The following is a 27,155-nucleotide window of genomic DNA, read 5'->3' on the forward strand; positions in this document are numbered from 1 at the left end:
TGAAACAAAGAAAAGCATTTGCTTTATTCTGGGTCCTGGAAACTCCAATGTGAATCTGAAAAAAAGATGTAACAGGGGTGGCAGGCCCGGGGGCTGGGTGCCGACAACAGTCCCAGCTCCTTTGGCTCTGGGAGCTGAGAGGGCAGTGAGGAGAAGGCTTAGCCAGAGGCCCAGGGCAGTAGAAGTCAGGTCCGCTTGAGACCCCTGGCCCCAGCCTGAGCCCGGGAGGTGGAGGAAGAAGAGGACTGAAGAGGCTGCTCAGTTCCTTAGCAACTGCACCACAGGAATGTGCAGGCTGTGGGTTACTCCTCGCCCTTCTCAGGGGTACTGGGCTCCCGGGGCCACTTGGCAACCCCCAGGGGTTCAGCCTCAGGGCCGACCCTTGGCTCCCCCAGGGGTCCCTCGCCCTCCAGGTCCAGCTCCTCAAAGGAGGAGCCACTGGCACCTGACTCGCTGTAGCTGTGCTCACTGTGGGTGTCACCATCATCCCAGCCACGGCTGCTCACCCCAAGGGACAGTGTGGCAGCTGAAGTCTCCCGGCTGCCAGGACCCACCTCCAGGCTTACAGAACTCGTGTCACTCATCGTGTCAGTTCCTGGAGGAAGAGGGAGCACAGGTTAGCTACGGCCCCCACCCCCTCCTCCAGGGAGAGGACTGAGGCTCTCCCACCAGCCCAGCAACTCAGCATACACAGTGTGCTCATGAATAATAAAGCTGCCCCTGGCTCAAGAGGCTCATTCCAGCTGCCCTCTGCCCTGACTTGAGCTGCACTGGCAGGGCAGAGGGAGAGAACAGGGAGGGAGGGAGGAGGACAGCCTGCTGTATACTCCTCTCCCTACGCTGAATTAGCCTCAGCTCCCTGCACTCCCACAAAGCCTGCTGCCCCCCAGCCCCCAACAGTCCATTAGGGACCATTCAGCCCCAACCTGAGGAGCTGAGGGTAGGACAAAGAGATTTAAGTAGTGTCCCCTCCTCCATCCCCCATTTCAGGCTTGGAGAGAGGTTTCTCCAAGGCCAGAACACTGCCCATAAGGCCTGAGGACAGCAGAACTGACCAGGAGGACTGCTCTCCTGTGTCCCTCCCCCATGCAGGGCTCCCCAAGGGGCAGCCATATCCCTGCCTCTGGCCCACACTGAGCCCCAGTTTGAGGAGGAGGCTGGGGCAGGAGTGGGATGGAGAAGTCCTGAGAAATCCTCGACCAATTACATGGGAGGATGGTGTTGGGACAAAGCATTTTAAGGACTTCCTTCCTCTATGCCTGGGTCACCCCAGAGGAGTCCTTACCCATCCCCAACCACTAGTGGCTCCTGAGCCACAAAGCAGCAGAAGGGACCATGGGAGCACTCTGCAAGTGGTTGGAGAGCCCTGAGATCTCTCCCAGCCTGCTCCTCCCACCCCCAACACGTCCTCCAGGGCAGGTTCATCTGCCCTGTTCAGGAGCAGCCCCTCAATTCACCTCCTCAGGTCAGAGGCACTGACAGTAGTTGGGGGTGGCAAGGAGGAGCAAAGAGCTCAGGCCTACTGTGCGTAGGAATCCAGATTGGGAGAAGGTGGATATGCCTTCCTTCCTGTGTGAGAGGGAAGGGGGCAGCTATCAAACATCACAGAAAGTGACGGGTGGGCCAGCTTCCTCAGATCCTGTCTCCATGGTGACTGAGCCCCGAGCCCGGCACAGCTGGGGACTGCTTGGCATTTGGGACTTGGCCTGGAACTTTCACTGAACCTCAGCTGGAGCCCAGGGTGAGGGGTGGGGTGGGGTGGGGTGGGATCTGCTCCCTCAGCCTCCTCGGCCCCAAGATTACCTCTGGGACCTACTGACAGAGATGAGATGAGCCCTGTAAGTGCCAGGTTGCTGGCCCAGGGCCCTCTTCTTGCTGGGGCCTCAGTCATGGCTCCCAGAGTGGAGGTATTCAAGAGTGAGCCAGGACTACTCCCTGAATTATAGGTGGTTCCCTCTGACCCTGGGGCAGGAATCCAGCCCCTCTTTCTTGCCTTAAATAATGATTGGTGCCCCAGAGGCTACAGGCCTGAAAGGAGCAAAGGAAGGGGATAATTTCTCCCTGGCCCCATTAAGTTCAATCCTCCCACCCACCCAAATGGCTCTCTTGGGACCCAGGTATGGGAACCTGCCTGCTTGCCAGCTAGCTGCCTCCTCCCTCTCCCAGTTCCTAGGCTAGGAATGATCAGAGGAAGGAGCCCAGGGGTGCCCCTTCAGGCCAGGGACCAGCATGCTGGGATGAGGACAGCCCCTGGGCACATGTGGACACTTCTGGCAAAGGAGTCCAAGGCAGGGAAGTGGCAACCCTCCAGCTCCATCAAGGTCTGCACAGGAGGAAGTCCAGAGTCCTGGGTCTGTGTCCCAGGGCAGAAGAGGCCAGGCAAGGTAGGGTAGCACCTACATCTCGAAGGCTGCTGAGGCAGAGAATGAAGCTGCCACCTCACCCCAGTCCCTCCCTCCTCCACTGCCCACAGCCAGTGCAAGAAGATCAAATATTCATCGTCTCTCTGGAGCTAAATAATACATCAATGTAATAACAGGCGCAAGGCAGCTAATCACCCCCTTTCACCTCCAGCCCAAGCGGGGGCCACAGCAGGGAGGCAGACAGGGACAGGCCAAGCCTTGGGCAGACAGGCATCCACCGTACACCGCTGCGCAAGTGGCATGCACCTGGCAGGCAGACACCCAGAGTCCACCCCAGGTGCCAGGGCAGACCCTATCAGAGGAGGGCAGACCCCTTGCCTCCACTCCAGGGAGTGCATGGGCAGGCTGGTGGGTAGGACAGGCCAAGTTGCTGGGGGCATGGGAGCTAGGCTGCAGCCAGCTGTAGTGGGTGCCAAGCAGTCCTTCAACACCCTGGCAGGTGGTGTTTGGAAGGGGAGCTGGGGGGGGGGGGACAAGAAAGGGGGTGCAGGCAGCCAAGGGAGGTTGAAAGAAGGTCAAGGTGCTCCCCTCCTGCCCTGGGGACTGCCTTGGCCTGCTGACCTTGTAGCGTGTCCTGTGCCCACAGTAGGGGCACTGAAGAGTGTCTGCCAGGCACTACCAGGCTGGTGGAAGCAGTGCCCCATGGAGGTAATTAAGTGGCAGATGAAGTTAACTCTGTTGGACATGGCCCCTAGGGAGTGAAGGCTGCCTCCCAGTACCCGCCCCCTGCCCCCACCAACACATGTCTCTCAGGGTGACCTTGGCTGTTGAAGATTGGATGGACAGAGGGAGTCTCCTAAAGCAGGAGGTGAAGAGGGACAGTCACTCTCCTCCCAGCCCTGTACCACTCCCACAGGTCATGGACCTCCAGAGTGACATGAGGCTCCAGAAGCATGGCCAAGCCTTAGACCCTCTAAGACCACTTGGGATGTTACCAGCAGGTCCCCTTGCCCCTGGGGACAGCTCAGGGTCACGAGAGGTCACGAAAGGGGGTGGGCTGAGAGCAGGCAAGCAACCTACTGGCCTGGACCTGGGGTAGGAAGGCTGGCTCTGATGGAAGGGGCAGGGCGCTGATCTCCTGGCTCCCCTCTGCATGCTCTCTGGTTCCTCTTTGACTGATTCATTGATTTATTTATTCTTGGCTGCGTTGGGTCTTAGCTGCTGCGCGTGGGCTTTCTCTGGTTGTGGCGAGCAGGGGCTGCTCTTCGTTGTGGTGTGCAGGTTTCTCATTGCGGTGGCTTCTCTTGTTGCAGAGCACGGGCTCTAGGCACATGGGCTTCAGTAGCTGTGGCTCGTGGGCTCTAGAGCGCAGGCTCAGTAGTTGTGGCGCATGGGCTTAGTTGTTCCGCGGCATGTGGGATCTTCCCGGACCAGGGCTCGAACCCATGTCCCCTGTATTGGCAGGTGGATTCTTAACCACTGGGCCACCAGGGAAGTCCCCCTGTTCCTCTTTGGAAGGAAGAAAGCAGCTGGCTCTGGGTGGGGCCCCATATTGGGGGACACCTTGTTCCTCTCCTTACCTTCCATATCCAGAGCCAATCTCACTTCCTGATGAGCCCACCCAAGTGATGCCTTTCCTGAGCAGCCTCAGCCCCCTCCCATGAGCATCCAGCTGTCTGTGATCTGTGTTTCCAAGGGTACTCCTGCTGCATCTGAAGGGAATCCAGGCAGGGTCTTTGTATCTGCATTGCCAGGGGTAACGTGTGAAGCCACACCTACATGGATCTGCGTGTCTAAGAACAGGTAACTCAGCACGTGGGTAGACGGGTCCCTTCTTCCACCTCTGTCAAGCTTTGCCTGGACACCCACAGTGCCACCCAGCCAGGGAGGAGGCCCCACCCTCTTCCCCCTGCAACACCCCTGCCCCGTACCTGTGCCATCCACCTGGGCATCACTGGCCTCCGCAGGGCCCCGGAATTTCCGTTCTGTCTCCTTCACCTCAGGCACATAGAAGTCTCCCTGCCGTGCCAGTGGGCACATGAAATAGATCTGGTCTTGCTGGTAGATCTCCAGCCGTGGGTGGGCACACAACTTCCGCTCCTTGTGGGAGAGCGCGAAAGGCGGAATGAGCCCTACATGGCCTCTGACCCACACGTCCCTGAGTGGCCCCAGGAACTGTCTATTGTTTATTCCCTCCCAGGGGGCTGGCTCCTCTTCCTGCCCCAATCTCCCGGAGGCACCCACACAGCATCCTAAGGGCAGGGCCTCATACTCCAGGGGGCAGTGGTCTGAGGACCTGGGAGTCCTAGGACAGGTGCTAAAAGAACCCAGGAGCCTGGCACTGCTAATCCTGGGACCAAAAGGCTGTTCCAGAAAGCACTGGTCTCACAGAGCCATGAAGCTTAGTACCCCAGACTACCCTAGGACAGGGACCCCACAGTCTTTGGCCCCAGGCACCCAAGCCAAGCCAAGGTCTGACCTGCCAGACTTGCCATCTCAGGATCCCATGGCCCTGACCTCCTCTCTGCCCTGGACAATGCTGACTGACCCGCCAATATCAGGAGAGGCAGTGCCCCTGCCTCTCAGGCCTCTAGCCCCTGCCCTTGCAGACATGTTACTGACTAACCCTGAATAGCAGCTCCAGGCCAGCTAAACCTCTCTCTTACTCCCATTCCCCTGCTGGTTCAGGTCTATTCCAACCTCCGAGACTATCAGATGTGGTTGGTTCCCACCCCTTCTCAGACCTGGGTCCTGAGTTTCAGCCGAGGGGGAGGTGGCAGACTCTAGGCTGGAGGAACAGACAAGACAAGTAGATCTAATATTGGACACTGCCCAACTCCCCATGGGCTGAAGTGCCAGCTTATAGGGCCCCACGTGTAGACAGGCACTCCACTCCCTTCTGCCTGAACACAGAACCCAGTGCTCTGTAGCCCCCAGTGTGTGTGAAAGGGGCACAGACACATGCCAGAGCTGCCCTGAGACAGGCAGACAAACCAGAACAGGGGTCAAGTGCATCTTGCTCCTGAGCCTGCCCCTCTTCCTGCAATGGAGCACAATTATCCACTAAGATGACTGCAAGGACCTTGCCCTGTCACTGCTCACCCGCCAACCTTCACAACACGGCTATTTATAGCACCCGCCCGGCTCTCACCAAGAGCTCTGAAATGAGCCTTCCACTTAGCGGTAATGAGAGACTTACTGCCTGGTGGGGAGAAGCCACTCCAGGACTCCACTTGTCTGCCTGCCTGGCCACGCTTAGGGTTGAGGAACCCCCCTCCAATTGAAGCAAGTGAAGAGAGAGAAAAATGAGCCCCCGGGAGAGAGAGGGAAGGAAGGTTTATTTTATCCAGCCAGGGCCCTCAGCAGTCGGTTGGAGGCCACATGGGGGTGGATGTCCTGGCCCAAGGTCTAGCTGCAGCTCGGCCTCTGACTCCACGGGTGACCGAGGCAAGGCCTTTCGTCCTAAGTCTCTGTGCGCTCGAACAGAGTGGGACACCCTAGCCCTCACACCTCCAGGGGCAGTGAAGGAAAGTCATTATTTTTGATAGTTTGAGTCTGACCTTCTTTGCTAACATGGGTGCTCTTTTGGCCATCTAATGAGGCCATGCCCCCAGCTCTTCCCATCTCCAAACACATCAATGGCTGCCTCTGCTTTTCCACCTGCCCACACACCCACCCCAGCCCTGGTCTTCAGGAGGAGGGTGAACAAGAACACGACGTCAGGAATGAGTAGCTACCAGGCTCTGGGGCCCCTCTAATGCCAGCACCTGGGAGCGAGCATCTGCCAAACCTGAACCCCACTCAGTGAACTGGGTCACGAGGCCAGGGTCAGGGAGGCTCCCTGAAGAAGGTCCAGGTCATTCCCTGATAGCTAGAGGGAAAGGGCCCCCGAACCCAATCAGGGCATGGCCTTCACCAGCATTCCATGTTCTGGGCATTCAAAGGGTCCAAAAGGAAGCTGCTGAGAGGCGATCAGCTACCCGGAGGCCCATCTCTCAAGGGCTGAAGACAGTTGGCTTTTGGGGATGCTTCCAGGAATCAGAGCCTGTGCCCACCCAGAAATTCCAGGGACAACCCTCGCCAACACTCAAGCCACCTGCCTAGCTTTCCTTTTGGAAGTAACAGGGATGATAAGAGGGAGCAGTGCCCTTTCCACCCTCTCCTGGAGGCCAGGCATCAGGGTGGGTAGCACCAAGCAGCCACCCTTGCCAACTGCTCTGCCAGCCCCCTCATTGGCAGGCGGGAGGCAGCTCTCTGTGGCTGCTCTGTGCATCTGCCTCCTCCGGAGAGCCCGGTTCTGAAGTTGCCTGGCTGTGGACAGCCCCGTTGCCATGGAAACTGCATCCTCCATCCTTGCCGTCGCCTTCATCTCAAAGCCATCCGGGAGAACAGAGGAACAGGGGAGACAGAGGAGGGAGAGAAAACTGTGGCCTGGGGCTACCCAGCCCTTCCTTCCCTGCCCAGCCCTTCCTCCTCACAGCATCCCACACAGAGAATGCCAGCTGCCCAAGCCTGTCCCCAGGCCCCTGGAGGGGCAGCCTAATATCTGAGCCCAGCCCAGTCCTACCCAAGCCACCTGGGGGACCCTGGCCCTCCCTACTGGAGAGAGGCATGGAGCTAATTAAAATCTCATTGACAGCTCAGCCCAAATCATTTTAACACATGCCGGATCCTGTCAAAATTCAGACTCAGGGGCAGAGAAGGGGCAGGAAGAAGGCAAAGGCAGAAACTTCCAACCCAGGCCCATAGACAGGGGGAGGGGCTTATAACTGTCCCTGTAGCCTCTCCTTGAGATCCCTCTCCACGCTCTGTTTACTGACCAAGAATGAGTTCAGTGCGGGGCTGGGGATGGAGCGTGGGGGCAGGACTAGCCATATGCCCTGTCCCTAAGTGATCAGGCGGAGAGAACAAGCCCTTTCCCTCCCAGCCAGGTGCAGTCTCTGAGGGAAGAGAGGATAGCCATGGGCCAGCTCTCAGGTCCTCTCTGCACAGCAGGAGCTGTGGCCCGGGCAGCGTGTTGATGACCTGGTAAATACTGGAAAATCATCGAAGTAAGGCAAGGCCAGCTGCCTCTCCCTCAGCTAGCCTCAGGGAGCCCTTGGAGAACTGACTGCCAAGGACACCAGGCCAATGCCACACTGGGCTGGTACTGCTGGGGAAAGGGGACTGGATGGGCCTGGAGTCTTCCCAGCCCTGGGCACAACCCCTCCCACAGACCAGACAGCCAGAGGCTTGAGGAAGCATCACCAGGACAGGGGAACCTGCTCTGGCCACTGAAGCCATGGGCTATCTGATGAGGCCACAAGCCAGGGCAACTCATTCCCACACGCAGACTCAAGGGGATCACAAAGCCCTGCTCCAAGGTGGGAGAGATGCAGATGTCTATAATCCTCCCCGCCTGACAGGAAGAAGTTAGCTAATCATGCCAAGGTGCCACTAGGAACTGCCAGAAACTGGATTCCAGAGTTCCAGTCCCTCAGACACAGCTCCAAGGCCTCCCTCCCCCCGGGGCTTCCACAAACAGAAACAACAGTTGGACTTGGGACCCACCCATAATGCAGGGATTTCCAGGAGACCTCAGTCACCAGCACTCCCCCTGCCACTCCTGCACCAACACCAGCTCACACCCCCCACAGGGGTGCTGGCAGACAAGGGAAGGAGCAGCACACAAAAGGCTGCCATGGTGTCACTGCCCTGGCTACCTTGGGAACACACCACACACTCCCTCCTCACCTCAGGCTGAGCTCATGTCCTGGGTGGGGTGCAGCTCAGGGCTCCTGCAAAGGCACCAGATTGGCATATGCCGAGCCAAGGTTTCCCTACAGGACCCACAGTGCCTCCCCTGGTAGTTCTTACTGAATTAGGAGAGGGGAGGAGGGAAGAAAGAGAGAGGACTTGAACTACTCTCGTTTGGTGTTCTGCTCTCAAACCATCAACCTGTGCCCTGGCCTGGACTAGGGGTGGGGAGAGTGCGACGTGCAGAAGAGGTCAGACCCAGGGCGGGAGACAGGGTGGATCCCATTCCCAGGCTGCCCAGATCCTGGGTTTGCTCAGAGCTATGTGGCCTCAAATCCCCAAAAGGACAAGGCAATGGGTGCAGGCCAAGGTCTGGGTCATGCATCTCCTAGATGAGCTCTAGGCCCAGAAAGGGATGAGGTCTGCTCTATCAATCTCCACCCCGTCACAGCCCTCTACTTCCTGTCTCACTGAAGTGAGGGGTCCTGGGTCTTCCTGTTCACTCTGAGTGGCCCAGTCCTACCTGTCCCTCCACGCCAGGCTGGAGAGCTGGGCAGCCACACAGCCAGCAAACAGCTGTTGCATCCCACCCGAGGTGATGGCATCTCTTCACTGGGTGAAGTGAGGCATGCTCATTTTTAATTACACAGACACTGATGTGCACCCGCCTGCACATAGCAGTCCCTGCAAGTGGGGGCTCAGACCCTGGAGGCCCCTTAGGCAGCTGGTCTGCATCGAATGTGCAAAGTGATGGGGGAGGCGCAGCGGGGGCTGCTGCTGGAATGTGGCACATTGTTATTATTCTGCCCAGGAACTTCCGTCAACTTCCCTCTCCCAGACTCCCTCTCATACCCAACGGGCCTTTCAACAGCCTCTGGACCAAAACCTAAGCCTGTCTGTGGGGCAGGAAGTGACAGCAGGAGACAGCTCTGGGGATGCTGCAGTGCTAGCAAGGGAGAGCCTGCAGAAGGGATGGTGAGTATCCTTCCCCCTTGGAGCAGGACGGCCCAAAGCTCTGCAAATGAGAGGCAAAGGAGAAAAGGAATGAGATGGGGCTGCCAGGGACAGGACAGAGGGGGAAGGAAGTGGCAGAAAGAGCTCCAGGCAGGAGCCCAGAGCCTTGGCCTAGCTATTGACAAATGGGTGGCTTCTCCCTGGGTCTCAATCTCCCCAACTGTAAAATAAAGAGATTGGAATAGATGATCTTAAAATAAGTGAGGAATTGGAAAAGATGAATAAAACCCCCATTACTTAAAGATAAAACAATTGTACACTTGAAAAACCCAAACAGAATCAACGGAGAAACTACCAAAAATATTAAGCTCACAAAATTAACAAAAGCACAGCCCATTTTTCTGTGCACTGATCAGCCAGTTAGAAGATATAATGGAAGAAAGAGATGAAGGCCCTCTTGGGGTCAGGTCTAGCCCAGGGCCGAACTGGGAGCCCACCCCAACCCCAAATGGCAGCGGAGGGGATGGCAGAGAAGCAAGGCTTGGGTGGGAGTCTGGGGAAGACTGCAGAAGGGGGAAGGTGTGAGGGAGAGCAGGGCGCTGTGCCTGGCACCCCAGCTGCTGTGCCTGCTGCCGCCGCTGCCTGAAGACTTTTCATTTTCACCTCAGAGCCGGCAGCTTGCCATGCAATTTACACCTCTGCTCATATTCCTGCTCACCCAGGCCCTGGCTTCCTGGGCAGCCCAAGAGGGGGGCCTCAGCAGCAGTGGAGACCAGGGTGGGCTGGGGCACTGAGAAGGGGGGAGAGTAGTTCCCTCTAAGCAGGCACAGGGGGCACAGGCCCTTAAGCATCCTAATACCTGGGTGGGCCGGGCAGGTCCTGATCTGCAGCCATACCCAGCCTTTCCCCAGGGTCCAGAAGGCCAATACTCAACCCCAGCTCAGCCCTGCTCTGGCCTTCTGAGCCCTTGTGGAGCAAGAGCAGAGGGCTGGGGAGTGTGGGGGTGAGTACCCACACGGGGAGCTCGGGGGCTCAGACCTGGGATCCTAACACTCTCCCTTCCAAATCTGGAAGGGGAGCCACAGCCTCCCAGACGACACTGCTGCCATGGCAGGCTCCACAGCCCATCCCTCTCTGAGATCCTGCTGCTGTCTGCAGCATCTGTGCAGTCAAGGACCTTGAGCCCAGTCCGGCTTATAAGCCAACGAAAATGTTGCTGATTGATTATCCAGCAGCAGGAAGGCTGCTTGGTGCAGATGGAGCCATGAAGTCAAGCACCTGGGAGCCAGAGGAATCAGGAAGTGCCAGAGGGAAGGACAGCTGGGCAAGTGGGGACGGAGAGGTGGGGAGAAAGACAGAAGGTAGGGGAGGAGGAGAAGGCCCTGAACTTCTCATCTCTGACTGGTACCTCCACTTGCTGCTCAGGAAAGACCTTCCCTCTGGAGCCTTAGGTTTCCTGTCTGCATAACCAGACAGACAGCCTCTCCCGATCTGAGGGCTCCACTAAAAGGCAGAGTTGTTCTGCTCTGGAGGGATCTCCCTCCTCAGAATCTCTCCTCCTTCCTTGTTCCTGAAATCCCAAGCTCTCTGGAAAAGAGCAAAAGAATCCTTCCTTGGTAAGGCCCATCTGCCTGGGGAAAAAGGCTCTCTCTGGATTGGTGATGGCCCAAGCCCACAGCACCATCCAGACAAGCCTCAGCCCCCAGGGTCCTGCAGGGCTGCCAAGCTACCATATCTGAGCTGGTATTTCGAGAGTGGTGGCTCCCACGCCCGCCCCAGCAAAGGCTGGCTTTGTGCTTTCATTACTGGGATAGGGGAGTGGGGAGGGGTGAAGCCTGAGAGGCTGAGGAACAAGATCCAGGGCCCCAGGCCGGCAGAGGGGAAAGCCTTAGCCTCCTGTGCGGGTCCCCACACCTCAACATCCAGGGGCAACTTCCTAAGGGGAGTCAGGGAAGCCAAGCCTTGGTGTGTGTTTGTGGAATTGGGGTGGGGGGTCTCCTCCTGGCCCAGGGAAATCTGGGAATGGAGAGTCACTGCTACTCTCTGCTAACTTCTGTTACTCTCGTTCAGAGTTTGACTGTGGCCTCTGGCTCTTCCTCTCCATCCCCCAGTGCTCAAGTCCTGTTCCAAAGCCAGCCTGGATGCTGTCACTCATCTGATCACATACCATTAGTGGCTCCCTAAAACCTGCAGGACCCAGCCTCATCTCTTGGGCCCAAATTCTTGCTCCTCCCCTGCACTCCAGCCACAATGGATACACAAAGCCATGCCCACGTCAGTGCCTCTGCCTGACCTGCCTTCCTACTTGGAGAACACTATCCATCCTTCAAGGCTCAGCCCAAATTTCCCCACCCCCAAAGGTTGCTTTGCCTTTCCCAGTGAATCCATCTCTCCCCTCCCCACCCCACTCCCCCTAGGCTAAGCCCTGTGGCTGGGAGAGATGGTGGGAGGAAAGAGTTCTGGGGGCTTATCATTCAGCCCTAGGTCCTGGTGCTACTGAGCACACCCTCCTCCCTGAACTGGGGCAGGCCAATTAGCAGGTCACAGCCCTGGCAGGTAAGCTGGCCCTGGAGCCGTCTCTACCTCACTGAGGGTAAGGACATGAGGACCAATAAGGCACCTGCAGCAGCTGTTTCCTGTGCCCAGAACAGCTGCCAAGGTAAACCTTAATGAGTCCCTGCTGGGAAAATGGGCAGCCAGGCTCTTCCTGCCCTTTGCTTCTGGCTCCCCCCGCAGGCTCCCAAATCGACAGCCTCAGCCCCTGACTCTGCCCAGCAGGGCTGGAAACAGAGGGTCAAGTGGGTGTTAGGACACAGTGCTGCTATCCCAGGCCCACTCTGGGTACCACTCCCAGTGCATCCCAAGTTCATGACAGTCCTCAGCCTCTTGGGCCCAGCCCCAATCATGGACAGGGCAGAGTGGCAAAAGGCATGTAGCCATCAGTGATTCTCTGCCCAGGGGATCCAGTCTGGACTTGGCCACTGCTTCAACCCTTGACCTTGGGTAACCTCCCCTCCCTAGGTCTCACTGTCCTTACTGGTAAAACAATGGGGATGCTGGCTTTGATTAGGACCCTATGCCTGCCTCCTAGCTGGTTCCTCCATGCCCCAAACAATGCCACACAAAAGAGGGCCCAGTAAATAACTGCAGAGTAAGTGACTGAGCTGAGATACCAGGAAAGCCTTCCTTATTAAAAATAAAGCTCGGGGGGCTTCCCTGGTAGCACAGTGGTTAAGAATCTGCCTGCCAATGCAGGGGACATGGGTTCGAGCCCTGGTCCGGGAAGATCCCACATGCCGCGGAGCAACTAAGCCCGTGCGCCGCAACTACTGAGCCTGCGCTCTAGAGTCCACGAGCCACAACTGCTGAGCCTGCGTGCCACAACTACTGAAGCCCGTGCGCCCTAGAGCCCGTGCTCTGCAACAACAGAAGCCACCGCGATGAGTAGCCCACGCACCGCAACAAAGAGTAGCCCCCGCTCGCCACAACTAGAGAAAGCCCGCGCAGCAATGAAGACCCAACGCAGCCAAAAATAAATAAAATAAATAAATTTAAAAAAATAAAAAATAAAGCTCGGGAACTCTCCCACATTAGCTCAGCAAAGGTGATGGGCAGGGAAAGAGATGACCCCAAATTTCATATCCCATGGGGGCTTCCTTACCTGCATTCCCACTGCCAGGACCATCCTGCTCCCTACTGGTGTTTTGGCCTCAGTGTGGACTCAAACCACCCCCATCACTGACTCCCTCAAAGTCACCCAGACAGGTTGAGGGAAAACAAACACAGGAGATTGTGAGGCACTGGGCAGGACCCAGACTCTGACCATGCTACTGGGAGCTTCCTCCCCGCTCACGCTCAACAGGATGACCCACTTCTGCAGGCACCCTGCTGAGGCAGCTGAGGCCCCCGCTCCTTAGTTTCCAGCTGGCTGTCCCTTGACACTGCCAGCCTATCACCCACCACTCGGGAATTCAGTCACATCCACTCCAGGGAAATCTCCACCGTGACACTCCCCAGGGCTTCCTCCAGGTCCAGCTTCCAGCTCCCCCAGAAAGTGCCTCTTCTGGGAACCCCTCCTGCCCCTGCCTACACAAGGGATGAGCCCTGGCACCTCCCAGCTCCACTCACACTGCAACTGCCACGGCGTCCTCAGCATCTAGAACAGACATACAGTTGGCCAGGGGTGGAGGAGGCATCTGCCCAATGGTGTACCCCTCTTAGGACAGAGGTTTTCAAACCAGTTAAGTCTCAAACATCCTCCTCCAAACAAAAGCTCAGGAGGTCATCTGATGTGTAAAACCCAGACGCAGAGCTACTCCAGCTGAGGCAGGTAAAGGTCTGAGTGCAGCCCCCTATCCCTGGCTGCCAGCCACGGGGGCACCTTAGCACAGCCCCTAGGCTCCGGCCCCCAGAGCAGTCTGAGAACTAAGGTCTGGGGTCCCTGCTCACAGCTGTCCCTAGTAGAACAGCCCTATCAACCCAGCTATCCCTGAACTCTACCACCAAGGTTCCCCCACTGGCTCACTGTACCTGCTCTGCCTACCACACCTCTCCAATTCTATGGAGAAAGAGCCACTATCTGACCTCCAGGGCCTGCCTGCATTTACCCAGCCAACCAGCCTCCACACAGACAATGCCCTGTGTCTCCCTAAACTCAGGAGATGCCCAAACATCACAAGGAGACCTCCGTTGAAAACTTGGGGAAAGCAGAGACCCTGGGGAAGGGGGTTTATGGAAAAGATCATAGATCCTGTTGGAAGGAAGTCAGGCACGGGGGTCTTGGCTGGCCAGTCTAACACTCTCAGTGATCTCCTCGCCAACTGCAGACAGATATGAGCCAAGTACCGAGCTCAGGGACCTCACACACAATCTCACATGTGGGACCCCAGGCCTCGCACTCAGCTCTGGTCTGCTCCATGTACCCCAAGACTTCCCTGGCTGCTCATTAAGACTGGTCTCACCTTGTGGTGAATTTTGAGGCCTTTGCCTATTGTTCTGGGCTGACATCTGGGTCCCACCTCCTCTGTGGCCTTGCAATTTCAAGGAAGCTCAGTTCCCTCCTTCAGCTGCCAGAAGAACCCCCTTCCTGGGGCTCAGGGAGTGGTCTCCTCTTGCCCTGGAGGCTAACTCCTTGGACCCTGGTGGAGCGGCCTGACAAAGCTGGGGCATCTTCCACATAGACGAACAGTCACACAGAACGCAGGGAACCCTCACACACCTGCTGTCCCAGAGTGCTTGGCCTGGGGCCCCCAGTGGTTTACATGGAGAAAGGCAGAGTTCCAGCCCCTATAGCTTGCCAGGCTGCCAAGCTGGGGAAGCCTGGCCAGAGAGCCAGGGGCTGCCACACAGACCACAAAGCTGGGATCCAGCCATCCTTCCAGAATCCCCACAAGAGCCCTGACAAATGCTTGTCTTTGGTTCCTCACAGAGAGCCCCCAGGACCTTGCTGTCCCGTGAGACCAATCCTGTCCCAGTCTCAGACATCTGCCACTGCCGGAACAGCAGCTGCTCTCCACCGCCCTCATCCAAAGCTCTGAGATCATTCACCTCCACCCCTCGCCCCAGCCTCTGGGGAAGCAGGTGAGCCTGCCAAGTCCTCCCTCCCCTCCTCTTGGCTACTGCCTCCCTCACCCCTCCTGAAATAGAAAGCCGACGGGCTGCTGTCACTGCGTTTGAAGCAACTCCACAGCAGACCCAGCCTCAGATCCAGAGAGAAGCCAGTGGGGTGGAGAAAAAAGACACGCGCACATGTACGTAACATGTACATACACGCACGCACGCATGGTTAAAGGCAGCCAGCTGTCACGGTTGGGAGAGTCAGGAGCACCCAGAGTCTCATTAGCAGCCTCTTTTCTCTGGTCTCAGGGCAGTGAGGAAGAGGGCAGGTGTGAGAGCGAGCCTTACATTCTCTTCTCTCTGTCACCTAGGCCAAGAGAGGCACAGGGCCACCCCCTGTCCACTGCAGGCTGAGACCAACAAAGAGAACCGGCCCCTTCCTCGTCTTTCACCTGGGTTTGTTCCCCACCCCCAAAACCAGCAGAGCACCTGGGCCATGCCTCCACTGAGGGCAGCCCGGCATCTGTCTCACTCTCCCAGCTGGTGGTCAAGCCCACACAGCACGCCTCGCAGACATCCCTGAGAAGCCCCTTGCATTGCCCCGCACCTGTGGCTTCCTCATCACAGGCAGGAGAGAGGATGGTACGCCCCCTGCTGCAGCCCCAACTCCAAGAAAATCAAGCCCAGAGCACAGCTGACAAGCTCCCACGGGAGGAGGAGGTAGGAGGAAGGGCTTTCATCAAAGAGGTGACGTCAAAACCAGGCAACTTGTGAAGCTGTCAGGGGCCAGGAAATTTGGACAAAGGTGTCTAAAAATAAATCCCTGAAGCCAAGAAAAGGCTGTGGTGGCTGAGTTGCTCGCCACCACACCACATGTCCTGTTCTGAGGTCTGGAACCCAGAAAGTCTCTTCCCAGGGGTGCTCCTCCAGACTGGCCCTTGAAGCTGAGGATGACACAGACAGGACCAGAGACACCACACACCAGCCCTTCCTTGGGTGAAATGATGAGCAGGCCTTAGGCACTGATGTCTCTCTTCCTGCCCTCAACACCAGCCAGCTCCCCCACCTCCTGCCTCACCCTGACCCTTAGCCTCCGGCCCGACCCCACACCCAGCACCCTTCTGGCTGCCAACCTCCAGCTCACAAAGGAAATCCTCCTCCATCCTCCCCATGCCCCTTCCCTACCACAGCAGCCCTCCTGTTTCTTTTTCCTGTCTCTGCCCACAAAGGCCACAGCTGGTGACCCAGGGCCCCATTTATTCATTCCCAAGCCCTGATACCAGACACTTAACCAGGACATGTCTGAGCTCCCATTTCCATCACCAAGGCCCTGTCCCTTTTCCCAAGCTGCTCTGGAGAACAAGCCACCAGGTTCTTCCAAAACCGCCAAGTTCACATTCTTGCTAACTTTTTTCTCCTGTTCCCTGATCCCAGCCACAATGGCCATGCCCTCTGTACACTCTGCTGCCTCAGCCATCCTCCAGGGCAAATACTGTCAATAGGTTCATGTCACCAAACATATTCACCAGCCCAATCCTCTCTGAGCTCCAGACTACACACATCACTGTGGACTCCACACCCCAACTAAGATGTCCCTCAGGCAGATCCCCCGACACAGCCCACAGAGCTGGCCCCCCAAACCAGTTCCTCCCTCCGTCCTCCATACCTCAGTAGAAAGCACCACTACATGCTCACCCACCTGCCCTGCCCAGAGGGGACTGCAACCTGTGACTCCTCCCACTCCTTCCCCTTCCCATCATCCAACCCATCCATAAATCCATCAGTTCTACCTCCAAAACAAATTGTCAGTCTCCACCCTCGTCTGCATCTCTACAGCTACTGCCCCAGCCCAAGCTGCCGCCATGCACGGCAGGATTCATAACAGCTTCAAAGCACCTCCACCCGGCCCCCATGAGCCACGGTCCAGCCTTACCCTGCCCAATGACAGCAGAGCCCATCTTGCACAGGCACAGCTCGGATCCTGGCTGGAACTCTGCAGTGACTTCCCACTGCCTTTAGATCAAACCCACGCTCCTCACCCTAGCTCTGCCTAGAACATTCTTACCGCCCCTCCAAGGGCTCTTCTAGGATTTTGCCTGAGAGGTTACCTCCTCCGAGAGGCTGTCCCTGACCACTCTGTGCACTTGGTTCCCCGCCTTTTCTCACCCTGTACTTTCCTAGCATGTGTCCCGTTTTTGTTTGACGTTATTACCTATCTCCACACCTCACTGTAAATGCCTATTTCATGCACCAATATCTCACACCACATCCAGCATAGCACCTAGCACAGACACTCAATAAATACAAGCTGAACAGATGAATAAACAATCACTTCCAAGCCCAAATTGGGGTCATTTCCCTAGCACCCAAGTTTACAAAATGTTTTAGAGGAGGAGTAATTTACAACAGGGAAAGTTTGTCTCAGGGCCCTTGCTCTGCAGGGCCCAGCAGGATAGGGACAGGGTGGGTCTGGAGTGGGGGCTGAGCACTAAGGATGTCTTTGTTCCAAGTCAGAGCTTAAATGACAGGACTGGGTTTCTGAACAAACTACCCGTACTCCTGGGAGATGCTTGGGGCCCAGGAGGTCTCAGGTGTATGGAAGAAATGCCAGCAGCCTCTGCCCATCTTCCTAGCTCCACAGGCACCTGCTCCATGACGTGCTGCCCTCCCAAAATGGCCTTTTCCTCCCAGGCTAGGCAGGCCTCCCCAGAACCCACTCAAAGGACTGGCTGCCCCCTGACACACACACCAGACTTGTGTCTCACCTTGATGTAGGTGTCCAGGGCAGGATGGACACGGCGGGTAGCCAGCCAGATGGACAGGGGTGTGGTGTAGGGGAAGGTGGCCATCACCACATGGCTGGGTGCCGGGAAAGAGAACACCTTGAAGCCAAATTTCTGATAGAGTCGGATGAGCTCAGGGGAGGGTGACTCCTCACCTTCACTCAGAATGCTGCCCACCGCACAGCGGCACTTCTCAGGGGGCACCTGGGGAAGCAGAGCAGGGGTGTCAGGGTTGGGCAAAGGAAGGAGGCCCACAGACCTCCTGCTTCCTGGCTTCTTGCCAGCGTGGGCCTGGCAGAACCACTAGCTCCAACAAGCCACGCAGCCCCAGACACCATAATGGAGATGACAATTTCCTGCTGAAACCCGGCCTGTGGCATCCCGCTGCAGGACTCATCCATCCCTCCATTGCACAGGGCAGGCCCCTGCCGGCTGTGGAGGGGCCACAGAAGGGCTGGTCAGGAAGCAGAACTGAACTCTGGGTTGCTGATCAAACTGTGTGAGATCCTCTTCCCCAGGCTCTTAGGCAGGGCCAGCCATCATCAACAGGGCCTCAATACCTCCTCTCCAACCCACACCCTATCCTAAACCCTGCCCCACTTCCCAAGCCCCTTCTTGGCTGAGACTGCTGGTTGCCCCTAAGTCTCCCTGGACCCCTAGTACCTACACTTCACTTCACTCTGCTCCCCTCCCTCCCCTGGCTCCCACAAACCCCAGCCAGGTAAGGGCTCCTACGTGAGTCTCCAACACTTCCTAGGCCTGACTCCAGGCCTGAAAGGGCCAGCACTTGCTTTTCCTTCTGGTATCAAGGGGTCCCAGTTTGTCTCACCTCCTGCCACCTGAATCTGTACCAGCCCCCAGGGGTATCTCTTCCTAAATCCAAGAGACTTACCACAGACCTTTTGCTCTCCATCCTGGGTTTTCCTCAATCTGAAGGCCCTACTCAGGGGCCACTGATCCCTAAATTTAAACTCCTTCTACCTCCACTTGCTCTTCTCCTCAGCATACTTTCCCAGTACCGTGAAGTCATTTTTACCTGTCTCTGCCCTCCCATTGGCCTTTTCCAAGTCCTGTCAACAATCCCCCAGGGGTGTCTCAGCCCTGCTCTGCCTTTCTACTCTGGCCAATTCAGCCCTGTCCTTGGAGTCTCACTTTGCCTGAAACTTGGGAACTGACTCCCACCTCTGCGTAGTTCCTGGGGGTCACCTCCCACTCTCTGCAGCCCTGATCCCCTTGAATCCTATGTCATTAAGCATAACTCAGGGCTTTCGTGGCAGGCAATATGGTGCAGTGGTCAGGACCACAACTCTGGGAGAGGCAGGCCTGGGTGTGAATCTTGAGTCCTGTGCTTTGGATGAGTCCCTTGGTTTCCTGAAGCCCCAGTTCCTTGATATCAACTTACAGAATTGTAAGATGCTTCACATGAGGACTGATCATGGTTCAGCAAGTGCTCCATACTTGTTGTCAGTTATTAGTAGCTATGACACCGGCCAAACAAGTAACCACTGGCCCAGGATGCCCATCTACCCAAACCTCTGAACATGTAGCTCCTCCCTGCCCATCCTTCAGGTCCAAACACCCTCTTGGAGAGCCTCTCAGGGTGGCTCAATGGCAACCCCCACAGACTCCAATACTGTGCTGTAAACTCTTACCCACATCAAGTCAATCTTACAGCTCAGTCACTTCTCTCAACCTCACGCTCCTCCCACCCTACCCAGAGGTGCTGGAGAGCACTGCAGTACCACCTGTTGTCTCTAGATGGTGCAACTGCCCCATTCACACCCAAGACTTGAGGATGGCCAGAGAGGCAGGTGGTTCTGGCAGGCCTCCTGCTGACAGACCAAGGGACAGTGTCTGCGGCAAAGCCCATCTTCATGTTCCTAACTAACCCTAGCGACCTATGCTATACAAAACATCCAATACAGGTTAAACAGAGAAATGGATGGAAGGTCAATTGATAATCTCCTCTCCAACACCTGGCCTGCCCGGGTTTGGGTCCCAGGGTCTTGATCACCTCAGCAGCCCTCACAGACCTTCCAGCTCCACATCCTTCTCAGTCCCCCAAAGGCATCAGAACACCTGTGATCATTCTGCTTAGAACCTTTCAATGGATCCCAATTCACCTCTATGACGAAACTCCCGAGGCCAGCATGCAAGGCTGTCTCAGGGTGGCCCACACAACACACTGCCTGGATTTGTCCACACACTCACCTAGCACTCCTTTTCTGCATCCCTAGGCCTGAGTAGGGGCCAAGACCCAGGTGGGCAGGCGCCCACTAATCATGTGAGTGGCAGAGGGAGAGACAAATCCGGGCTCTGGCAAGCCAGCCTTACCAGCCTCCTCTCCTACCACACCCCCACACAGAACTATTTGCAGCTCCCCAAACATGCCACATCCTCCCATGCTTCCTCCCTTTGCGTAGGCTACTTCCTCTGCCTGGAATGTCCTCGTAACCCTACCGCAGAGTCCTTTCTGCCTGGGAAACTCAACCATCCTTCAAGACTCAGCTCAACCCTCCTCCTGAAAGCCTCTGTTGCTCCTCACTAAGCAGCCCCTCCCCTCTGATCCCAAAATGCCCACCAGAGGGAGCAGTCTTGTGCTGCACTGTAAGGAGGTGGCCTCTCCTCCTCCCCACCACTCCAGGCCTCTAGGGGGAAAGGTCCAGGATCCTGTGCACATAAGTTCTTCAGCGATAGTACAGGCATGCATGCATAAACCTGCTCGCACAGGCTCTGCATCATGAGCAAACCTCCTCTCCCTCTACCTTGAAAAAGGAGGAACTCTTGTCATGGAGGAGGGAAGCAGCTAATAAGAAGACAGGGCTCCTGAGATCTTGGGCACGGGGACTCCCTTCCTGCCTGAGCAACTTTTCAATTCCAGAAGTGAGAACACTTCCTGCCCCTTCCCTTGTCCAAGTGGCTAAGGGGCAGACTCAGAGGTTACCCAGCAAGCCCACCACCTGCTAAGCAGCCCCATACCAAGCGGGAGCTGGGAGACAGCTGAACCAGGCACCAGCAAGGAAGAGATAGGACAGGGCCTAAGACAGGCTGGGGAGTGGCAATGCTGGTCTCAGAGCAGGGGAAGGCTTTCCTGGGCTCCCAGGAGAGCCCAGGCCTACCTCCAGGGGAATGGCCCAATGAGATGGTCAAGGGCCCAGAAAGGAGGAGCGTCTTGATGGCTAGAAACCCCACCCACCTTGGTTCAATACAATGTCTTTATTTGGGCCTGACCTTCGAAGGGCAGGCTGGGCCTTCTAGTTCTAGCTGCCTTCTCCCTTTCTTCCCTGTATCAGTCATTTCTCTGGGTACCTATGACCAGAACAAGAGCTGGACCAGAACTAGCACCAGCAAGGAACCATACCAGGGAGACAGGGCAGTGGCCAGACCCACCACCAATTTCAGTAAGGTAGGCCCATCCAGAATCTGCCCTCAGAGCAAAAGTGCTAGGAAAGAGATACCAGAGTTATCTCCTTCAGGCTGTGAGGCCTCTTGAGTCCTAGCATTCTAAGAAGAGGACAATCTACTTGGAACCTACAGCTTCCGGGTACAAGCTGGCCCTACTGCCCCTTCCGGAGAGGCCTTGCAGTACCTTGCTGACCCTGCTGTGTGAGGTCATAGCGAAGAGAGGGTCTCTGCCTGGCCAAGACCTCAATGAATCTGGAAACTGGACAAGATCAATAAATTCCAGGGTCCAGGAAGAAAAAAATGGTGTCAGCTAGCCCAGACCAAACCCAGCCTTTGGGTTCACTAGAAATGGGCCACCCCAGGTCCATAACCTGCATAATCTGACTGGGACAGCTGCACTGTCTGCCAATCCCAGACCCAGAGGGATACCTTGACTCCCCCCTGGCCAGACTACCCAGCCCACCTTTCCACAGGGGCCCACAGTTAACCTGCTGTGAGCAGAAACCTAGACTCCATCTAGCAGAAAATAATCATGGGGTACCTGGGGTAGGCGATGGCCTGGGCCTCCAGGAAGCATCAGCTCAGCTCACATTCCCATTGCCCTTAGTTGAGGGCTCAATCCTGGGAAATCTTACTCCCTCACCCCACCCCTTCCCAGGCTCCATGTGACCTCAGTGCCTCCAGGGAGAGGAGGGGGCACCATCCCCACATATACTGAAGGGGAAGTACGGCACAGGCCTATGTCAGAAAACTCTTACTGGTCTCAGCCCCTGCAGACGTGGTGACCGTAAACCAATTCTCAGTGGACTAGGGGGAAAAAGAAACTTCAGTGTGGTCTAGTTCACTAAAGGCAGTACCCAACCGCCACCAGTCCCCTCCCCAAACCCCTCCATGCCTGGAGGCAGCACCCCCTCCTAGGCCTTGCCCAGGTGAGCTGAACAGGCTGCCATGCTCCACCGGCCTCAGCCGAGCTCCCCACAAGGGCAGGCAAGCAGGCAGGTTACTTAAGCCCCAAACACAGCAGTGGAGGCGGTGGCAGCAGAGGGTGGGGCAGAAGGAGGAGGGCCAGGCTGGCAGACAGGACACACCCATGGGCACGGCAACAGAAGCCCAGCCACGAGGGCCTGTTCACAGGTCAGAACTGGTTAGGATCAAATAAGGTGCTCAGGGTCCTCTCCACCTCCTTCCCAACACCCAAGGCTCCCAGAGGAACTAGGCCCAGGAGGAGAGGCAAAAGTCACTGTCCAAGCAGGAGAGAGAGGGCAGAACTATACAAGGGCAGGACAGAACTGGGTGTGTGTGTGTGTGTGTGTGTGTGTGTGTGTGTGTGTGTGTGTGTGTGTGTGTGTGTGTGTGTGTGTGTGTGTGTGTGTGTGTGTGTGTGTGTGTGTGTGTGTGTGTGTGTGTGTGTGTGTGTGTGTGTGTGTGTGTGTGCGTGCGCTGAGGGAAGAGGGGTGGAGAGGTGGGGACAGATCCTTGACTGACTCTGGAATCACCCCCTTCCCTTGGCACTTAGAAGAGGAAATGACAAGACTTCCCTGGTGGTCCAGTGGTTAAGACCCAGCACTCCCAATGCAGGGGGCCCGGGTTCAATCCCTGGTCAGGGAACTAGATCCTGAATGCTGAGACTGGGAGCCTGTGTGCCGCAACTAAGACCTGGTGCAGCCAAACAAACAAATAAATATTTTTAAAAAAATCATTGACTTAAAAAAAAAAAGAGGAAATGGCCACACTCCATGAAGGCGGTGTCCTGGAGAGGAGAGGGACACCTATGAGCCACTGCCAGGGTCTGTCAACTTCTTGCCACATGCTCCTTCCTTCCTTCCCTCCACCTCCACCAAGGTCCTCAGGGATGAAGAACGGAATCCTTCCTCCTGCACCACAAGAACCACTCGCCCAGATCTTACAGGCTTATCCCATGAGAACTCCAAAATATAGGGCTGGCTGGCTGACATACAGACATACATATGCATCTCCAGGATATATATGCTCAAGCAGCATCTCATATGAAATGGTCCACTGCAATCGCCACAATCTTGCCTTGTTGGTACCCTTTTCTGTGTCACTTCCTGAGCCCAGAGCCAGACCAGGGGAGCCTCACCAGGCCTTTCTCAGGAACCAGCCTCCTTCTGTCCAGCTGAGACCTGGAAGGGGTGTGGCTGGGGAGCTGTCAGTCTTATATCTCACGGGGGTGGGCGGCACCCACAGCACATGGCCACCTCTCACCTGGTCACTCACTGCCCCACTCACAGAACCTGAAATAGCCTCACTTCCTCCCACACTCAGAGAAGCAGGTTCTGGCTCCTGTTGTGCTGTGCTGGGGAGGGTGGAATGGGGATGGGACACTCCACAGCTCAGCCTATATCCTGTCCCTTCCTTCTGTGAACCATAATACGCAGGGCCCCATGCTGGACACCGCTGTAGGAGGCAGCTAGGGAGCAGAAAGCTTGGCTTCTTGGCCTTCCCCAGGACTGGATGAGGCCTGTCCTTCAGGCTTCCCTGACACCCCCCACCCCGACTGAGACGGCCTGAGGGCTGGGCCCCTTGGTCCCCACTGTGCAGCAGTACCCAGGACAGAGTGGCACAGACAAGGTGCTCAAATATTTGCTAAATGAAAATAAAAAAGCATGAGTAAACTCAGATAGTACCGCACCTCCTGCTAACTGCTCCTTAAGTCTCCTCCTCTATAATATCAGCAGTGTGGACCCAGAGGCTTCAGGTCCTTATGGACCAGATAGTCTGTGATAGCCATGAGCACCTGAAGCCTGGGGGTCCAGGGTTCCCTGAACCTTTTAGGATCTCTGCCAGGCAGGTGAGCCATCGCAGGTGTGAGGGTGTGACCCAGCTCTGAATAGGGACACAAGTTTCTTCCAGAGTGACCCAGGACTGGGATGGACAGGATCAGAGGGGCCACTTTAACATATATATTCATTCTCTGTGCCAACCAGACGGTCACAGCCAGGCCTAGGGTCTAAGCCTGGGTTATGAGTGCCCAGCCTAACAACCCCTCATCACACCTGATTAGCATGAGTGTTTTTTCCACACATTTTTTGTTGTTGTTACAACAACTTCTTGAGGGCAAGGTACTGGGGTGAATGCCTCACCTATGTCACTTAATTTAACCCTTGCCAGCCTACCTATAAGCAGGTATTTTTAACATTACTCTGCAGATGAGGAAATGGAGGCTCAGAGAGGGTATGTGGTATGCCCAATATCACACAGCAGGACAGTGGTGAGACAGAATCAAAACCCAGGACTACTAACCTTGAGTCTGTCCTCTCAGGCCATGGGCCCCCAGACTGGTATCCAAGTCGGGCTGTGCCCAGCCAACCCTGGAAACCCAAGTCCCACCATCTCAGACAGTCCACCACACCTCCAGGAGAGCTGTATGGTGGGCTGCTTGGAGGTGGCTGGGTCAGGAGGCCATAGGGAGAGTGTCCCATGCCAGGATTTTTCTATCTCACTCTTCCCTGAGCCAGCCTCCAGCAATAACCCAAAGGTACGGTGCTGCCTTGGCCCTTTCCCATTCTGGAATTAGCACCTCCAATTCAAGAGGTGATGTACTGCTTCTGGATCAGGACATGCTGGTGAGGAAAGAGGCAGCTGCAAGGACCCTCATCCCTCCCACTGAGGTCTTGCAGAGGGTTCCAACTGGGTCAGATGTGGAAGGAGGGGCAGGGACCAGGGGAGGGTAGAGGAGGGACAGGGACTTACACAAGAGACCCCTGCAAGGGTGGGGGCCCGGCATCTGGTCTAGGAGCTTCCCATAGCCCTGTGCCTGCCCCATCCCACTTGGGTCCCAGTGTTCTTGACTGTCACTTAGTGCCACCTCCGAGCCATGTGACCTCAAAACCTCAATGCCTACTCATCCCTCAACCAGGCCATATCACCTCTCACCCAGACCCAGCCCAATCTCCTCGATGGCCCCCTGCCTCGTCTCCTTCTCTCCTCCACCTGCCATCCGCTTAGTTCCCTAAATCAAAGGTGGCAAATTGTGCTGTACTTTTCCTCCCAACCTACTGTACCTCCCACCACCTGGCCCAGCAAACCCTTCTACATCTTTCTCTGCCCACCACGTGTTCACTTGCCACATTTCCTCTGTCATCCGACATCTGCAGGCCTGCACTTTGCAGTTCCCCTTAGCCAGGAGGCCCTTCCCAGTAGAGCAAAATTCTACTTATGACAGAAGACCTCCTCTCTGAGCCTCCATGGCAGACTTGAGGCAAACCCACAGCTCGCTCAAAGTTCTGTGAGCATCGAACACAGTATCTTGCTGGAGATGCATCTGTATAGGGCTGACTTGCCAACCACACAAAGCTTCCTGAGGGCAGGGCCATGTCTGTTCATCTCCAGAGTGCAGGTGTCAAGCAGAACCTGGCACAGAGAGGGAGTCAGCACAGCCTTGTTTCGACTGAGTACCCCATTGAGGCCTGTTCAGCACATGGTATGGAGGCTATAGGCCTTGCCCACTTGAGCTCTCCAGGCAAGAAAACCAGAGCTGGGGATTCTCAATGCCTGGTGTGCCAAGGCTCAGAGCTGGAGGCTCCAGCTGGAGGCTGGAGAACCCTTGGCAGAGCTGCCAGCCCATGCAGCTGTGGGCAGCACCACTTCATGGCGTGGCAGGAGGCTACATTGGTGAGTCCTGATTCACCACAGGCTGTAAATACAGCCATATGCCCACAGGGTGCCACTGATGTCAGGTTAGTCTCTGACCCCAGCATCTTGGACATTCTGGACAGCTCACCTGGCTCCACCTGCCCCCAAAGCACTCTCCCAACCAGGCAGCTTGATGTCCAAAGAAATGCCTTATCCTTGGGCCAGGGGACACCATAATGGCTGGAAGATTCCACCTTCTTTCAGCATGAGAGCTGAAAGAGGGAAGGCAAAGAAACAAAATATGACCCCAAAGAGAGGGCAGCATCTGAAATGGCCTGGTCTTAGAGTGCTGGCTTCAAATGGGGCTGAGGGAGGGACAGAAGAGGAGGCAACAGACCAAGGCCCCCTCAGAGGCTAGGGACTCACAGTGGTGTGGCCACCTGCACTCAGAAGTCCATGGGCAGAGACAAGCCAGGAAAATTAGACCGGGACAAGTAGAAAGCCAGCATATGGATGTCTGGAGCAGAAGTCCAGATTAAATCTGGAAGGAGCTTCAAGCTCAGAGAGGAGGTGGTGTGCACAGCCAGCTCAACGATTTTCCCACCCCTTCCTCAGAAACCAAAACACCCCCTTGCCCAACAAACCCTGCCCCATGTCTGTCCATGGGGTAGAACCCCAGCCAGCGCCCAGGAGGCTCCTTACCGTGCGGGGGTTGTCATAGTAGACGGCAACGGAGCGGAGCTTGGGGGAGACACTGCAGCTCTCTGTGAAAAGCCGCCCAGTCTCACCATAGGGCCCCCACGTGGAACTTGTAGGCCACGGTGACGTTGCGGACAGGGGGTGAGCCAGCACTCACTGCCACCCCGGCCAGCAGCCCTGAGTACCCAGCAAAGGCCCAGCAGCGTCAGCAGCAGCAGCAGAGTCAGGCCCCCAATCAGGCCCAGGAGTAGCAGGTCCGACATGGCTCTGTGCCCCCCACGCCGCAACCCCAAGGCAGCTGCAAAGGAGACAGAAGGAAAAGGTGGCTGGTAGCCTGTCTGACCAATGTGCCCACCTTCCCGCCAGCCAGTTCTGGCCCCAACCTCAGCCCTGCCTTGGGTGCTCTGATGCAGGAGAGGCAGGAGCCAGAGGTGTCTACACACAGAGTGACCTAGAAGGGAGTTACAAAGGATGACTGAAGCTACAAGCCTCTTTATTTCTTAATCACAACTGTTGAGGCTCTCAGAGCAGCTCTGTCAGCTGGCAGCCTTGGTCACACCTGGGGTAGCTGAGTCATAGAGGGGCACAGGAGTGAGTCAGCCAGGGACATACTCCTGGCCCTTGACCAGCCGCCCCCTGCTGGGCCAGACGTCAGCCAGCCTGCCTTTTCCCCACATTGCCTCTTCCTTACCACAACTGAGCCACACTGCCTGCCCAGTCTCCCCAAGCCTCATGGGCCACTGCCAGAGGGAGGACGGGCAAGCACAGGGCCCAAAACACTTATTTTAAAAACAGGGAAACCATGAGGAACAAAACGTCAGGGGGAAAAATGTGCCACAGGAAGGGACTCTTGTAGGAAGCTCTCCTTTGCTAAGCACATCTGGCCCGCGATATACTGCTTTCCAACAAGCTCACCCATCCAGAACCAAAGGAGAGACGCGGTTAAAATAGCCTGAGCAGGCAGAACAAAGTCCAGCACTATGCTTCCCAGACTTGAGTGGAGCTACCGGTGCTAACAAGCTTCATCTCACTTTTCCAGTCCATAGATTAGAATCAGCAAGGG

General features: G+C 56.4%; 1 protein-coding gene across 1 annotated transcript; it reads right to left on the reverse strand.

The window, feature by feature from the left end:
- On the reverse strand, positions 1-26,374 carry TEX264 (testis expressed 264, ER-phagy receptor). The gene is given in 6 exon segments (XM_057555421.1): positions 1-595; positions 4,295-4,463; positions 17,375-17,596; positions 26,096-26,185; positions 26,187-26,288; positions 26,290-26,374. Coding segments are annotated over 6 exon segments (942 nt in total). The 5' UTR covers positions 26,356-26,374; the 3' UTR covers positions 1-302.
- Positions 26,375-27,155: the final 781 nt, after the last annotated feature.

Source organism: Balaenoptera acutorostrata, chromosome 10 (assembly GCF_949987535.1).
Source record: "Balaenoptera acutorostrata chromosome 10, mBalAcu1.1, whole genome shotgun sequence".
NCBI lineage: Eukaryota > Metazoa > Chordata > Mammalia > Artiodactyla > Balaenopteridae > Balaenoptera > Balaenoptera acutorostrata.